The 16,828-nt window shown below is 57.7% G+C and overlaps 1 protein-coding gene across 2 annotated transcripts in view; it reads right to left on the bottom strand.

Annotated features, from left to right (window-relative positions):
- The window catches only part of ACSBG1 (acyl-CoA synthetase bubblegum family member 1), a 40,547-nt gene extending 29,949 nt beyond the window's left edge, over window positions 1–10,598 (bottom strand). Inside the window, exon 1 of one of the 2 annotated variants that reach the window (XM_046009912.1) lies at window positions 10,406–10,598. In XM_046009912.1, coding sequence (XP_045865868.1) covers window positions 10,406–10,467 — 62 coding nt within the window. In that variant the 5' untranslated portion in view covers window positions 10,468–10,598. The remainder of the gene's footprint in view (window positions 1–10,405) is intronic. The other variant, XM_046009914.1, reaches the window with a different exon arrangement.
- Window positions 10,599–16,828: the final 6,230 nt, after the last annotated feature.

The raw sequence follows: 16,828 nt of genomic DNA, 5'->3' as shown, positions 1-16,828 counted from the left end.
ACAGACATGCGTGCAGGCAGCCCGCAGACGGCTGACAAGGGCACTTCCTGTCGCTGCCGCTAGTGTCCTCTGCTCTTCTTCTTCTTTTTTTTAAGATTTTATTTATTTATTTGACAGAGACACAGCGAGGGGGGAACACAAGCAGGGGGAGGAGCAGAGGGAGAAGCAGGCTTCCCACCAAGCAGAGAGCCCGATGCGTGACTCGATTCCAGGACCCTGAGATCATGACCTGAGCCAAAGGCAGACACTTCATTGACTGTGCCACCCAGGCGCCCCTCATTTCACTTTTTTAAAAGTTCAAACTAACATCTCCTGAGCCCTTAGCATATGGCAGGTGCTGCTCCAATCGTTTTACATGTCACTCAATTTATAAAGTCGCTCAATTATACCCACAGTCCTATAAAGTAGGTACCGAATTCTAATCCGCATCATGCGGGCTGTGGAAGCACAGAGAGCTGACGTGCTGAGGCTGACGCAGCTGGTAATCAGAATATTTGGGATTCAAAGCCAGGTAGTTTGACTCCAGACTTCAAACTCTCAAGCACCGTACACACTGCCCGAATGTGGCTGGGTGTCTGCCAGGCTCCGGGGCCATTGCAGCCAGCAACATGGGAACTCTTAGGAGTGACTGACTCAGAAAGGCAGAGCCCTGTGGCTGAGACACCAGCTGACGCTCGTGCAGATTTAAACCCTTTGAATCAACATATTCCCAACCTATCATAACAATATCTAGCATATAACAAAAAATGACCAGACATCCAAAAAAGCAAGAAATTTGAGCCAAAATTGAGGAAAAAAGGCAGTCAACAGAAACAAACTTGGATCTGACGCAGATGTTGAGATGAGCGTGCCAGGACTTTAACGCAGTTCCTAACACATGTTTGATGATTAAAAGAAAAAATAGCGACATAATTGATGAATAATGCAGGGTTGCCCATGAAAATGGAAAGTATAAGGGAAGTACAATCTCTGAATGAAAAGCCCACCAGATGAGCTTAACAGCAGATTTGAGATGATCAGAAAAATGTTGTGAACTTGAAGACAGAATAGTAGAAATTATTCAATCAAAAGAATAGGGAGAAAAAATGTTTTTTAAAATTAAACAAAACATTGTTGAAAGAAATTAAGATCTAAACAAATGGAAAGTCATCTTAAGACCAAGAGATTTAATATTAAGATGACAATTACCCGCCCCCCGCAAACTGATCTACAGGTCAACATAATCCCTAACAAAATCCCAGCTGACTTAGTTTTCAGAAATCAACAAGCTGGTCTAAAGTTTATATGAAAATTCAAAAGCCCCAGAATAGCCAAAACAATATTGAAAAAGAACAAAGCTGAAGGATTCACACCTCTTGATTTCAAGTCTCACTACACATCTATAGTCATTTAGACAACGCAGTGCAGTGCAAGGATGCGTGTGCGGATAAAGGGGGCAGAGCATGGAGTCCAGAACTGAAGTTCGCAGGTACCGTCTACTGGTCTCCAACGAGGGCACCAAGACCATTCAGTAGGGGAAAAATAGTCTTTTCAACAAATAGCTCTGGGACAGCTGGATATCCACATGCAGAAGAATGCAGTTGGATCCCACCATACACACAAAAAATGAAAGTCAAAGTCTTAACGGTAAGAGCTAAAACTTTAACCATTAGAAGAAAATCCAAATCTGTGAGGCCTGGGGTTAGGCACAGCCTTCTGAGACACGATGTCAAGAGCAGAAGCAGCAAGAGAAAAACACATAAATTGGATTACGTCAAAATAAAGCCTTCCTGTGCTTCAAGGACAGCATAAATAAAGCAAAGAGATAACCTGCAGAACGGGAGAAAACATTAGAAATTATATTTCTGCGAAGAGAATTACATGTAGAATATACAAAGAACCCTTACAACTCAACAAGATGACAAGAGACCTGATTAAAACCAGGCAGTGTGTGGGGCGCCTGGGTGGCTCAGTGGGTTAAACCTCTGTCTTCGGCTCAGGTCATGATCTCAGGGTCCTGGGATCGAGCCCCCACATTGGGCTCTCTGCTCAGCAGGGAGTCTGCTTCCCTCTCTCTCTGCCTGCCTCTCTGCCTGCTTGTGCTCTCTATCTGTCAAATAAGTAAAAAATCTTTGGAAAAAAAAAAACCAGGCAATGTGTCTCAGTGGACATTTCTGCAAGATGCTCGAGTGGGCATCAGCCTCATGCAGAGGCGCTCAGCACAGCCAGGCGTCAGGAGATCAAAACCATGGGGACGCCCCTCGCCACTCCTGGATGGCTGTAGTCAGAGAGATGAGGAGGAGTGTTGGGTGGGTGGGAGGCATCAGAGCCCCTGCACACGGCTGCTGGGGACCGGGGGGCTGTCGCCACAGTAGGGAACAGTCTGGCAGATCCTCAAAAGGTGATGCACAGAGTCATCCTCTGACCCTGTGGCTCTATCCCCACATAGACTCCTGAGGGAAATACAAACATGTCTAGATAAACCCCGTGCATGTGTTCCTGGCAGCGTCATGAACCGTGGCCATCGAGTGCAAACAACCCAAATGTCCTCCAGCTGATGAGAGGGTGAGTGGAATGGGGCGCATCCCTGCACTGGATGTGAGCTGGCCGTCACGGAACGAGCACGGTCACACAGCACGACGTGGCTGATTCGCGAAAGCAGGATTAGTGAAAGAAGCCATTCACGGTAGATGATACACGAATTCACTGACATTAATTGTCCAGAAGAAGCAACCATTTGAACTGTAAAATTCAATAATTTTTAGTATTTTCACAGTTGGGCCGTCATCGTCATGGTCACTTTGAGAACATTTTTGTCATCACCAGAAGAAACCCTCTTAGCAGTTACTTCCCATTTCCTCTCAAGCCCCTCAACCCCAGGCAACTGCTAACCTACTTTTCCTCTATAGATTTGCTTCTTCTGGCCGTTATCTCTCAAGAAGCCGACAGAGAGGTCCACTGGCATAATTAAAGTCTCTGGCCAACAACCAATGTGGTAAATTGAAAACTGTCCCCCCAAATATCCATCTCTTCGTCTCTGGAACCTGTGACTATTACCTTATACCACAAAAGGGAATTTTGTGGACATGATTAAATTAAGGATCTTAAGATAGGGAGATTGACCTGGACCCTCCAGGTGGGCCCTAACTGCAGTCCCCTGTATGCTTATAAGAGCCAGGCAGAGGGAGACACACACAGGAGAGAGGCCGTGTGACCACAGAGGCAGGGATGGGAGTGATGAAGCCTCAGGTCAAGGACCAATGCTGGACGATGGACAGGTGAGGGACAGAGTCTCTCTGAGAGCCTCTGGAGGGGGGCACAGCCCTGCTGACATCTTGACTGGAGCCCAATGAAAGTGTGACTTCCAGAACTTCAGAATAAATGTCTGCTGTCTGAAGCCACCAGGTTTGTGGTGACCTGTTACAGTGTCCACAGGAAACAAATAGTTTTCAGCATGTCCTCCAAGTCCAGATGTCTGGCACCTGGCTGACTGATGCCTTGACTGTGACCTCCAGATACCCTGAGGCAGAGCCCCTCTGCTAAGCTGCTCGTGACCACGGAAACCAAGAAAAATAATAAATAATCGTTATTGGCTTGAGGCTTACGGGGATTGCACCAGAAGGACCACAAATCTCCAGAAATGAATGAAGATCACTGGAAATGCCAACAATGTCAGGAACAGGGAAGGATGTCCCCTCTACATAAGTTCCATTGGAGGTTCTAGCCAGTGCGATAAGACAAGAAATGACTGGAAAGGAAGAAATACAGCTATCTTTATTAACAGATAACAAAACTGTGCAAATAAAAAATCTTAGGGAGGGCCTCCCCCCAAAGTTACTAGAACTAATAAAAGAATTTAGTAACATCACAGAATACAAGGTCAATAATTTAAAAAATCAACTGTATTACTATCTACCAACAATATATGTTAGACAATTAAGTGTGAAATACATTTACATAGCATCAAAACCCATACAATTCTTAGGAACAAATGGAAGAAAAAGTGTGCAAGAAATCTACATTGAAAATTACAAATCACAGATAAGAGGAATCAAAGACCTAAATAAATGAAAATACAGACTATGTTCATGGATCAGAAGAGTCTCCCTCATTCCCTGTCAAAGTTCCAACAGCCTTTTTTTGCGGAGACTGACACGGTGATTCTAAATTTTGCGTGGGCACACAAAGGAGCGAGCGTGTTAGTCACTTATCCTTACATAACAAACATCCTAAAATGCGGTCACTTAAGCACTTATTACCTCAGAGCTGCTGGGGGTCAGGAGTCTGGTGTGGCTTTGCTGGTGCCTCTGGCTCAAAGCCTCGCACAGGCCACAGTCAAACTGTTCTCCGGGCTGCATCTCATCTGGAGGTTCGACTGGGGGAGGACCGGCTTCCAAGTGCACCCCTGTCTTTGCTCGTGTTTGGTCCCTGGCAGATCATTGGGCCGAGGGCCTCAGCTCCCTGGTTCTCGGCCAGAGGTCTCCCTCGGCCCTTGCCACAGAGGCCTTTCCCTCAGAACGAGCAAGAAAACAAAGGTGAAAGCATGAGCCTTTTGTGACTCAACTTCTGAAGTGAAATCCCACGGCTTCTGCAATTCTCCACTTGTTAGAGATGAGTCACTAGCTCGGCGCACGCCCAGAGGTGGCCATTGCACGGAATCCAGAGACAAGAGTCCCAGAACAACCTAGAGGCCGCCAACAGCACTGGCCGTTGCCCAAGCAGGAGGAAAGAACCACACGGGGGACCAAGACTGCCTGGTTTCAAAACTTACGATGCAGTCAGGGCAAAGGAGACAGTAAGGTAGGAACATCGGGATGGAAGACTGGCTCTGGGAAGAAAGTCCAGGAAAAGGCCCACATGCGTATGGTCAAATGATTTTTTTTTCTTTTTCTTTCTTTCTTTCTTTTTTTTTTTTTACAAAGGAGATTTGTCAGCTTAATAGTGAAAAAAATATTTTCGACAAAATGGCACTTGAATCAATGTGTGGAAAAATATTACTTTGACATAGATCATGCACATCAATGGAAAAGCTAAAATTATCAAGCTTCTGGGAGAACACCTAGAGAAGTATCTTCTAACCTCGGCAGAGGCAGATTTCTTAGAGAAGACACGGTGTCTCCAACCATAAAAGAGAAAAGGAGATTGGATTTTTTTAAAAGATTTTATTTATTTATTTGGCAGACAGAGATCACAAGTAGGCAGAGAGGCAGGCAGAGAGGAGGAGGAAGCAGGCTCCCCGCTGAGCAGAGAACCCGATGCAGGGCTTGATCCCATGACCCTGGGATCATGACCTGAGCCGAAGGCAGAGGCCCCAACCCACTGAGCCACCCAGGTGCCCCAAGGAGATGGGATTTTTTTTTTAAGATTTTATTTATTTATTTGAGAGAGAGGCAGTGAGAGAGAGCATGAGTGAGAAGGTCAGAGGGAGAAGCAGACTCCCCGTGGAGCTGGGATCCCGATGCGGGACTTGATCCCAGGACCCCGGGATCATGACCCGAGACGAAGGCAGAGGCTTTAACCCACTGAGCCACCCAGGCGCCCCAGGGAGACTGTATTTTATCAAACAGAAGACGTCTGCTCATCAAGACAGCATTGCAAAAGGGAAAATAAGCCACAGGTGGGAGAAAGTACTGGGACGCCCTGTAGCTAGTGGGGGACTGATGTCCAGAACGTAGGAAGAATCTCAACAAGAGACAAACAAGAACAAGAGGGCTAAACGCAGTTATGAAATGGGCTGGAGATCTGAACAGACCTCACAACAGAATGTGGAGACACAGCCGGTCGGCCCTTGGAAACAGGCTCAACGCCATGGGCAGGGAAACGAACACCGAAACCCAGGGGGACTCTACCGCTCACCCCGCCCAGGGGCTCGCAAAGAACAGCGCTCCCAGCGCCAGCAACAATGCGGGACGGCGGAGACCCCGACTCTGTGGGGACGTCTGTGGCTTCTTCAAACATCCCCCCCCACCCCCCACCCCCGCCCTGAGCCGGCAGTAGGATCCCAGGGGTTGAGCCAAGAAAACAAATACGCCCATCACAAAACAGGCTCGGCAAGAATGTTCCTTCCAGCTCTGCTCATGAAATCCTCAATCTGGAAACAGCCCAGATGCCCACAAGAACGGATAATCCACGTATGGAAGAGCCTGGAGCAGCGTTCACCCCACTGGGCCGAAGAGTGAGAAGCAGAAACACTTAGCCGCAGGGGTGAGTCTCACAGGGAGGAGGGGACGGGCACCTGCTGTGTGACCCGTTGCCAGGACGTCCAGAAATTGCCAGAGCAGGGTCTGTTCCCACGGGCTGCTTATGTAAGAGGGGCGAGGGCGGACTGTCGAGGACAAGAACGTTCTGGGACGATGAAACCTTCGGCATTTCTACCGCGTCGCTGAGTCCACTCATCAAGTCCTACTCACCCTTGTGCATTCTATGAACAACTTCCTTCCATTAACACAGGACGCGACCCATTAGGTTCTGCATAGGTAAAGTCTAGTTTACAGCCGCTTGGGGCTAGAGTCTGAGCTCGGTCCTAGACGTCCCTCACATGGCCATGACCGTCACAGTTTTCAAAGCACCATCCCAGCCCTGACCTCAAGCGTCCCTCACCGGCTCCCTTGCAAGGAGCCAGGGCTGCCTGGGAGGAGAGAGTGATGTAGGGATTTCTTTAAATGAAACCATACCTTTTGCAGGGACAAAGAAGTAGTGAGTTCCCCATCACTGGAGTTCTCAAGTCAGGGTAGGTTGATAATATATGAACATTGTGACGGAGCAGGTTAGACTCAGTGACCTAAAAAAAACCCCACTGACCTGAGGGTCTGCCATTCGAGGGCTTGCGTGGGGACAGAGTAAGTCAGCTTTGGGCGCAGCGTCCCGACTCCAGGCCAGCTTAGGCTCTGCTGTACCCAGACAACAGCGTGGCATCCCCTTTAAGGACTGCATCCTGCAGGATCTGTATTCAGAAGTCCGGGACCGGGCACTCTGACTCTACCGATGTGCCCTTTGCCCAGGGACTGTTGGCACCCGCACCAGCCTTCCTGGGGCTCGCAGGCTCCCAAGCTCTCTGCCTGTGCCCACTGGCCTTGCACGTTCTCAGACACTCCGAGCTCCTTCCCGTCTCAGGGCCTTTGCATGTGCTGTGCCTTTTTCCTAGAAAGCTCCCCTGATCACCCCTTCCTCGACACCTAAGGTCTCGGCTTAGGTGTTGCTTCTCCTAAGGTGTTGTCAAGCCTAGGCTGGACATCTGTTACGTGTTGTCCATAATTTCCTTAAAAGCATTACCAACATTTTAAAGATCATCTTTATTGCGATGAAACATGTAACACAAATGTGCCAGTTCAGCAGTTCTGAGTGGTGTTTGGCGTCGTTGCTCACATCCCCTCCCCCTTTTCCCGAGTCCCTCCGCGGCACGTTCGCAATGATGGGTCCCTAGGCCATTGCACAACTACAGTGTGATGTGGGTCTCGTGGCACGGATGTAAACTCACTCCTTAGGTCGGGAGCCTGCCTGGTTTTCCGTGATGACTCTGCTGGGCTCAGCACAGTGCCCGACGCAGTCAACGATGAATGATTTTGCATAAGTGAACGTGTGTTCGCGAAAGCAGAGAAAGACAATAAAGATGCCGGAAACAAACACACAAACACAATGACAAACCAAACCCCCGCCCTAGCCGTGTTCCGTACACAGGGGAGCAGGGAGGAGGCCGGGGAGAACCCGGAGGTACTGGGTAGCCCCCTTCTTTCGAAGACCTGTATCCTTCCCCTGGTATTTGCATTTTAACTGTTCCTCCTAGGCTTAGCCACCGCAGAGACGGGGAGCTCACCGCTTGTCCTCCTTGGGAAGCTCCGTCAGGGAGAACAGCCTCCTTCCCCAGGCTCGCTGGGCCCCGGCCGGCCTCACGTCCCTGGCTCCCGCGGGCCATCTCTCTGCACCCAGTCTTTGGGTGGGCCCTGCCGGGAGGGGCCGTGGGGAGCCCGGGGCAAGTGTGGTGCTCTCTCTGTCCTTCCCGGGGCCAGACTCGGCCTGCAGGCTCCCGTCTCCCGGCCTCCAGACTCCAGCACCCCCCGCCAGCCCCCCACCCCAGGCTCTCCTCCGCTTCTGTGCTCTCAGGGTTCCTCAGGGCTGTTCCGGCCGCGGCCACCCCTCACCTGGCCACACCAGCCTGTCCAGACCTAGAAGTTAGCCCGGCCCGTCCTGACCGGCCTAACGAGGCCCGTGACTCCCCTTCACCCACACCTTCAGAACTGGCGGTGCCCTTGCCTGTCCCCTGGGCGTCCACGGCCTCCCAGCCCCAGAACGGCTCCTTCCCCTGGTTCCTTGGAAGGCCTTCCTCCAAGCTGGGCTTCTTCAGCCTCGGGCAGCTGCTCTCTGTACCAGCGCAGACTCCAACGGGGGCTCTGCACACACCCAGTGGTGCTCCCGACGTCTGGTCCGGCCTCCCCCCGCGGTCTCAGGGGGACCCTGCTCCAGCCCCGCGGCATCTCGCTCTGCTCCTTCCCCTCAAGCCTGCCCAAAAGGCCCAGCGCCAGCTCTGCCCTCAGGCACAGAAGGGAGTTCTCATCGGTCTGGCTGGTGTGCCAGCCCTCCTCCGGCTCTCAGGTCCTTTCCCCCGACCTCCAGCCGTCCCCTCTGCAGTCCTGGGAGCGGGGTGGGTGGATGAGCCCCCCCTCGGGCTACTGGAGGAGAGCGGGCCCACGGTGTCACGGTGTCGCGGTGTCACAGCCGCGGACCGGACCGGGGAACCGAGGCTCTGCCAGCCAGCCTCGCCCAGGGCCGGCGTCGGTCCAGAGCAGAGCGTGGCAGGAACCCAAGATCACCTGCCACCAGCATCCCCCCGTGCCGCTCAGAGTCCCCCGCATTGCCGGGACGTCCCCCGTGCCTCGAGCATGGCCTTCTGCTCCCGGAACCAGGCCATCCTCTCCAGCCTGCGGAATCTGCCTGACTTCTCTGCAAGGCCAGCAGGGTCAGGGTCTGTCTTCGTGGGCACGGAGGGTGGGATGGAGGCTCAGGGAGGCCAGACGACTTACCCAAAGCCTCTCAGCAAGAAGGCGGAGGGGCAGGTCCTCTAACTGCACTTTTAGCCCTCTCTCCCCGTCAGGGGCTCTGTCCCTGTCTGACGGCCTCCCTTTCCTGATGTCCACAGACCGGGCTCAGCCTCTGCGGGCCCTGTTGTCCAGCCCCTCCAGGGCGGCTGGGCCCCAGCCCGTGCACAGGACCCTTGGCCACCCCTGTCCCCGTGGACCTGCTCGGCGAACCTCGGAACACCCCGGGCTCTTGACACTCCCCCCCACCCCAACGCTTGTCCACGGGCATGGGGAACCCAGCGAACCAGCAGAGCCTGGTGCTTCCTGTCAAAGGGTGAGCTTTTGAGGCAGGCCTATGAGCGCATCGCCCCCAGGATGGAGGCGGTGCCGGGACGACCTGAAGCTACCCCTCGGTGAGGACGCTCCGCCAGCCACCTCAAGGGGCCTACTGGCCCTCAGGGTACGGCCCATGTCCAGGGAGGGAGGCTGGACCACCTGCTCTCGCGGCCTGGCCAGCAAGGCCCCCTGCTTCTGGAGGGTTCCCTGGAGACCCAGGGCCCAGCCCTTGTAAGGGGCCTCTGTATCTGAAGCTCGCTAACATTCCTTCTGTCCTCCTACCCTGTCTTGTTTGAACAGGCCAGGCGCTCTGGAGCTCAGACCTGGCAGTTACCCCTTGTTCCCGTCGGATCCCACACAGCGGCTGCCCGGACCGCTCCCATCCCCGAAGTCCCTGACTTTCTGCGTGTCTTTTCACTGTGGCCGGCGCCCCTAGTTAGAAATCTCTCCCTCCCCAGTGGCCGGCGCCCCTCCTGGGCACCGAGCACAATGTCTGGACTCTGGAGATGCCTGCCCTCTCCTGCCTCCCGGCTGAGCGCTCTGGCAGGGACTGGGTCCCTTCTTCTCAGGAGCCCCCGCACCTCGGGCGGGCAGGGCCTGGGTCTGCGTGGTGCCAGCAAATGTCTGAGTCCTCTGAATCGCGGGCTGGTAGAACACACAGTGCGAGGGCTTCGGGGAGGCCGCAGCCCAGAGAGGGGCAGGGACCTGCCAAGGTCACACAGCCAGCCCGAGCTCTCCCCGTCCTCGCCTCTTATCAACTCCATGTGCCAAGGGCCCTTGGGGAGATAAGGAAGGTTCTTAAGGACCGAGGGGTCCTTCCCGCATTCCAGAGCAGCCCCGGGCTCACACCCCTGGGGGACAAGTCCCCTTTCAGTTGAGCCCCTCTTGGCCACACAGGGAAGGGACACAAGTAACAGCTCAAAGGACTTGCGTCCCAGCTCATTCCGCGGGTCATCCGGGCCCTTCCTTCCATTTCCCAGATGGGGAGGCTGAGGCTCAGAGGGTGCAGCTGCCCCAGGACCCCAGGGCAGAGCCCCCAGTCCAGAGGACGGACACCGGCCTGACGGCGGGCTCACCTGGCGGCCGAGCTTTCCCGGGCGGGGCCGCTGGCCTGCGGGGCCTCCGCGCTATCCGGCATGCTGGGCTCCTCCGGGGCGGCCGCGTCCAGCTCCAGAGCTGCGTGGCCTCTGCGGCCGGTGTCCCACGGGGCGGGAGGCTGCCCTTGAGTGGACCGTGGGGGCGGGCCCCAGGCTGGGAGGCGGCGACTGGAGCGGCCCGAAGAGGCCCATTTCCTCTCTATTTTTAGAAGCCCAGAAGGCTCCGGGCAGTGCAGTTGCTCAGGAGGAAAACTTCACTTTTCTTCTGAGTTTTGCTTCCCGGGAGGCGAGGAGAATTTCAACGAAGCCGCGTTCTTTATGATGCAAATCTGCCGGAAGCCTGGCCAGTGGGCTCCGGCTTCCACCTCCCCTGCCGTCCTGGCAGGCCTCCCTGGTGGCTGGAGCCGAAGGGGAGCCCGGCCCCAGGTGCGCCCGGACCCGGCCGGCCGCAGCCGCTGCCCCAGGGCCCACGAGCTGCAGCCTCGCCCAGCTCACCGTGTGCCCCTCGAGCCCCGGCCGCCAGTCTCCCCGCCGACCTCCCTGCCCAGGCCCTGCCCGGACGAGGACCCGCTGAGGGGTCCCTGACTCCTGCCCTCCAGGACGTGTCATTGTCACAGGCATCGGCCCCAAAACAGACTTGGGAGAGGGACCGAGGCCGGAGACCATCCAGGGCACCGAAATACAAGCACGGATCCGCCCCTTTGGCAGAAGGCAAGCAGGGCGCCGGCGGGCTAGCCGCAGCAGAGGACGGCCGGACGCGGGGTGAGAGGAACAGAGGGCTTCCTCTGGACCCCACAGAGCCCCCTTCCCTGTGTAGAGGTCCCTGAAGCTGGAGCAAAGCACCACAGAAGGGGGGGCGGAAGCGCACAAGGTCATGGTCTCCCATTCTGGGGCTCGGCCGCAGGAGGTCGGGCAGCAGCGGCGCCTCCCCCCCGCCACCCCGGGGGAATCCCGGAGGGCCTTTCCCTGGCCTCTCCTCGCTCTGCTCGTGCCCTCCGCGGCCCAGGCTTGGAGGTGCCGCACCCCAGTCTGTGCCTACGCGCCTCACCCTGTCCTTGGCCCGCGGTCGGCCGTCCTGGGACTGGGGCCCACCTGACCGCATACCACGTCGTCGTCACGGCAAAGGCCATGCTTCCAAGTGAGGACGCATTCCGGGCTCTGAGTGGGCATGAGCTCTGGGCACACGGGTGGGAACCCCAGGCAGGAGCTGCCGGTGGCGATCCCTGTGTGGCACAGCCTAAAGGGACGGTGGGGTCCGCTGGGTGCTGGGATGCCGTCTGACAGCGGGCCGAGGCGGAGTGCGCAGCCCGCGGGACAACTCGAACATCGGCCTCCGGCCTCAGGGTGCTGCCTGCCGGTGCGGCTCGCCATACACAGGACGGGGCCCCAAAGCCTGGCTTTGAGGCCGAACCCTCACTCCTGCCCCCTTCCCTGCGACCTTGCATGGGTCCCCGTCCCCCTCTGGGCCTCCACTGGACTGACTGAATCATGTGGGCAAAGGCCTGGAACCGGCCACCTGGACAGGGACGGTGACCGGTGACAGGGACGGTGACCGGGTGGAGGGGCCTGTTTCTGGGCTCGGGCGTGCCACGGGACCGCGCTGGAGTGGTGGGTCGGGGAGCAGCAGCCACGCGGCCCCGAGTCAGAGAACGATGTCCAGTTCTTGGCCGAGATGAAGGCCTAGAAGGGTTTGGAGGGAGGTGTGAACGGGCCTAGCCAGGACACCCCGCCCCCCCTCCCCCCGAATTTCAGGGTTCCTGGGAACGGAGCCGTCCCGGGGAGGGGTACAGGGAGGGTCTTCCTTGGGCCATTTCTGAGGTGGAGATGACGAGGCCCCTGAGGGCCACCGAGGAGATGGTGCTGGGGCCCCCGAGATGGGAGGGTCTGGGCAGCCGCTCCTCAGAGCAGGCGACAGACCAGAGGCCCCCTGGGGAGATGGCAGAGCTGGGGCCGAAAGGCTGCTGTCCCCTGTGCTGGGCCCCAGGACCAAGGGCACAGGCCGTGCAGAGGGTCGGTGCTGGGCTCAGGGCTGAAGGGAAGGACGGGGAGAACCGAGCCTGGTTTAGCAGAGTTGTGTGGACGTCGGCGGGATTGAGTTAGGCCCGCGCAGGGGGACACGGGGAGAGGGAGAGGCTGGGGGCTGTGTCCTCTCACCCGCCGGTGGCCGGCGTGGTCTGTGGCAGCGGCCTCGCTCCCGTACCCAGCCCCGCGTGGCCCGGGGTAGGGCCGCCCCTCTGGGCTCCTTGGCCACCAGAGGTCTGGCTCCCCTAGCCCCCCATCGTGGGAGGACCATCGAGGTCGTTTGCCGCAGCGACTGGCCGTGCCTGGCCCATCCGCGCGTCACCCCAGGACAAGCTCCCACAGTGACGCTGCTGGGGTGGGACTCAGGTGAAAGTTAGAAATGACAGTTTCTGCGACAGGGACAGACTGAATGTTCTGCCCTTAGGAGGAGGATGGGGAGAGGGTCACAGTTCTTTCCACCGACTTACCGGGAAGAACGCGCAGTTTGCTGCCGCAGTGTGTGGTCTGGGAGTTCCCTCCTCATTCTGCAGCAGCTGGAGGCCCCCCTGCTCGGTACTCGGGGCGCAGGGTGGGGTGGGGAGGGCTTGCTGAGCGGACGTAGGGTGTCTCCAGGGTGCTCCGGGCCCAGCGGTAAGACAGGGTTGTGGACGGTACAGGTGTGCTCCTAGCCGGGGGTGTGGGAAGCTCCTGAAATCACAGGCTCTGTGTGTCCCCACTGGTCCCATCTTTCTAGGGACAGGGCTCTAGCCCTTAGCAGACCCCGAGGTGAGCAACCACAGCAGGAGGAAAGCCCCAAGCTTTGGGGTTAACAGGCCACGGTTCAGCTCCCCGTTCTTGTGTTCCGGGGCTGAGCGACCTAGGGGAAGGGACCCCAGCCCGGGGAGCCTGAGCGTGGCCGCAGGGGGTGGGTGAGAAGGGGCGACTTCTGCGAGGAGCCAACCAGGAGGTGGGGAGGTGCCGGCATGGGGGGTGGCCAGTGGGGCTTCCTCGGGGCACCACTGCACCTGGGGGAATAGCTGGTCTCTGCCCCCTTCCCTGTACCGGGGCCTGGGGGCGACGGTCCCCCCACCGGTCTGCCCCACTGACCTGGAACAACACCGTGGGAACGTGTGCGCAGAGGGCATTTCCTTCTCTGGGAGATTAGATCCGGCGGTTTGGGAAAGAAGAGGGAAAGGGCAATGAGGGGGAGGCTGCGGGAGGGGCTGCGGGAAGGAAGAGTCCTGGACCGGATCCAGCGGACGGCCGCGGTGTGCCGGCTGCGGTGGAGCCCCTGCCCCCAGCAGCTGTGGGCGACGGGCCTTCCCAGGGCTGGACCTGAGGGAGCAGAGTGGAGTCTTGGAGCCCTGCGCAGGGGTGTGGCCGCACAGGCTCGGTTATAGGGGAGAGTGCATCGCTCTTGTGCCGGACCCTTCCGAAAGCTTCCCTTGTCCCTTGTCAGAACAAAAGCCCTGGTCCTTACCCCGGGCCCAGCACCTCCTCCAAGCGCTGGGCCCTGAGCCACACCAGCCTCTTTGCTGTTCCCACTGCCTCAGGGCCTTTGCACAGTGTTCCCCCGTGGGGAACGCACGGTCCGCAACCATTGGCTGTCTCTCCTTCGCCTCCCTCAGCCCTGCCCAGATGTCGCCTTCTCAGGACGCCTTCTCCAGCCACGGGGCGGGCACCTAGCTCCCCCCGGCACGCCCTGCCCCCTTTCTGTTTACTTCCTGCGTGCGCCTTACCGTCACCCAGTTCTGGGATGCTCTGGTTTTTATCATCTACCCGTGAGCCAGAATGTGCGCTCCTGGAAGGCGGAGGTTTCTGTGTGACCCTGGTCACTGTGGCATCGTGGCTCCTTCAGGAAAGAGGACAACAGGCCCTGCTCCCGACGCAGTGACTGCGCCCAGAGGGCTGCTGTCTGGTCAGGGCGGACACAGAGCAGCGGGACAGGCGGTTTGGAGTGCCAGGAAAGCAACCTGCACAAATGTGAAAGTGGCAACGTTGTGAACAGTTGGGAGAAAATCAAGTCTACGTGTCCCTAAGTGTCCCCCGCCTGGAAGACCGAGGCCAACTTTCCGTTTCGTTCCAGACCATCGCAGTCCGCAAGTTCTGCACACCCCTGGCCTCCTACACCCTTAAATGTTCCTCTGGACTTTGACCCACTTTTAAAATCTAGAGCCTGACGCCGGTTCCTTCCTAAGCCTTTCCATCAGTGACGTCACCACCAGCAGGCCTGGTTCCACACACGCGTTTCCCGAGGACCGCCGACATGCCCAGGAAACTTCCCAAAAATGTCCATTCCACATATACCGTTGGGTCGGGGATACTTTTGGAATCTGCTGTAGGAAAAGCTGGGGAAATCTAGTTTAATTTTTGCTGAAGGGTGTACATGTTCTTCCTTGGAAGCCGCCAGCGTCAGGGAGCGGCTGCCCGGAGCCTCGGTGGGTGAGTGGGCGGCTTCAGACCCGCAGCGACGCAGAGGGCTCCCGGGTTCCGCGGACGCGGCTGGGACGCGGCTGGAGGCACAAGGGCACTGCCCAGAGCTGTCGGAGCGGATCACGGAGCTGGCGCTCGGGGCACAGTGCCCGAGCATGGGCAGGAGGCAGGGGGACCTGAGTCCTTGTACCGGTGTCCCTCACGGCTGATGAACCAAGACCGCGGGAGACGACGTATGGTTTAACCCTGCGGAGCCCTCTCAAGACACAGGGGTTCCGGACAGAAACGGTCAAGAAACAGAATAGCCCACGGACGCGTCGGCAGCTCCAGCCGGGGGAGCCTTGCTGTCTATTCTCAGCATCGACTCCTCTGGGCTGTTTCTGAGACCATGTGAATGTGTTCCTAGGGCATCGTTTTTGTGCTTTAAATGCTGTGCTCTGGGGCCATGACCGAGGCTGCCCGGTCTTAGCCGTGGGCTCCGGAGAATGCCACCGCCCCTGCCCCCAGGAGCTACCTTCTTGCCCTGACCCCAAGCAGACCCTCGGGGCCCAGAGCCTGCTGCCAGGCCCTTGTGCACCCAAGGGCCCTGTGCCAGGGCGGCGCCCATGTCCCGCGGTCAGGAGGGCTTCGGGTCCCCGGCTCCGAGCTGCGTTTCCTCCAGCTCCGGACAGAATCAGAGGGGTTCAGGGGGTCCCGGAGGTTCAGACCCTCTCCCAGGGCCTCACAGACTCACCAGGGCAGAGCTTCCCCAACGCGGGGGCGGAAGGACAGGATGCGGTGGGTTCTGACGAGGGGGCACGGGGCCGGGCGGGCGGGGGGCCTGCCTGGGAACGAGCCCCTTGAGGGAGGAGACTGGTGGGCGAGGGGCAGTGGGCACGGCAGAGGCCGGCCCGTCCGTCGCGGAGACCCCTTCCCTCCTGCCCTCACCTGGAAGGCCCAGACCAGGGGCCACATGGCTGGGGTTTTCTGGGCAGAGGCTGAGCCCCGGCATAGGATCACGACCCAGGCCAGGACAAGTCCCCCCTTCCGAGTCTGCTTCTTCATTTATAAAATGGGGACTCTTGGTGGCCGGGGCAGAAACCCTCACAGAAACCAGCGTAAGCGACAAGGACAACACAGTGAGGTACTCCAAGGCGGGGTTAACAAGTCGTCTTGGGGGATGGGGTGGGGAGGTTGAGGGCTGGACGGGCCGTTCTGCCCCGGCCCCGTGCCTGCCATCTGACCCTGTCCTCCCAGACACGGTCTGCACCAGCTCCCTCACGTGGAGACAGACGAGACCGGGAGGAACCCGGGGATCCCACGGGCTTGAGACCAAGAGCTGTTCTCCTGAGCCGCAACGGGCCGCTCACTACCTTGCGTTTGCTTTCCATCGTTTTCCGCCTCACTGCCCCCCACAATCTGTGCCGGGAGTGCAGCCCCAACAAAGCCTCAGGGCAGAAGCTTTGCCTCGGGCTCTGTGTTCTGGGGAACCTGGGAGGACACAGCTGCGCACAAGTTGTGTGACCTTATGTGACTTCTCTGTGCTTCAGTTTTCTCATCTGAAAAATGGAGCCCTAATAACCCGTCTCACGGCTCACAGGGAGCTAATCACACAGAAAGCGCCGAGAGCCGTGGGAACTTTCAGCAGGAGTCAGTGTTCGTTGTTTTTATTACCCTGGGTCCCGAGAAAGCTCCAGATTGGCCCGGAGGCAGGTCCTCCCGGAGGGGTGGGGGGTGTGTGTGCAGCTTGAGGCTCAGGTCCCCACCACACCCCACGCCAGCTGCCTTTGGAGCTGGGGCAGGGCTGGGGCTGGAGAGGGAGCCCCAGACGAGGGTCCTCAAGCCTCGGCGCCTTTGTGGCCCAGAACCTCAGTTTCCCCACTTATGAAGCAACATTTATGTGCACGCCCGTCTCGGGGCTTGCCCTGCGGCCGGGCCATGGTGCTTCAAGAGCTTCACTGACTGAAAATTTAGTGAGTCTTTGCCCCA

Source organism: Meles meles, chromosome 6, assembly GCF_922984935.1.
Source record: "Meles meles chromosome 6, mMelMel3.1 paternal haplotype, whole genome shotgun sequence".
In the NCBI taxonomy this organism is placed as follows: Eukaryota; Metazoa; Chordata; class Mammalia; order Carnivora; family Mustelidae; genus Meles; species Meles meles.
Note: the sequence above shows the minus strand (reverse complement) of the source record. Positions and strands in the feature narration are given on the sequence as shown.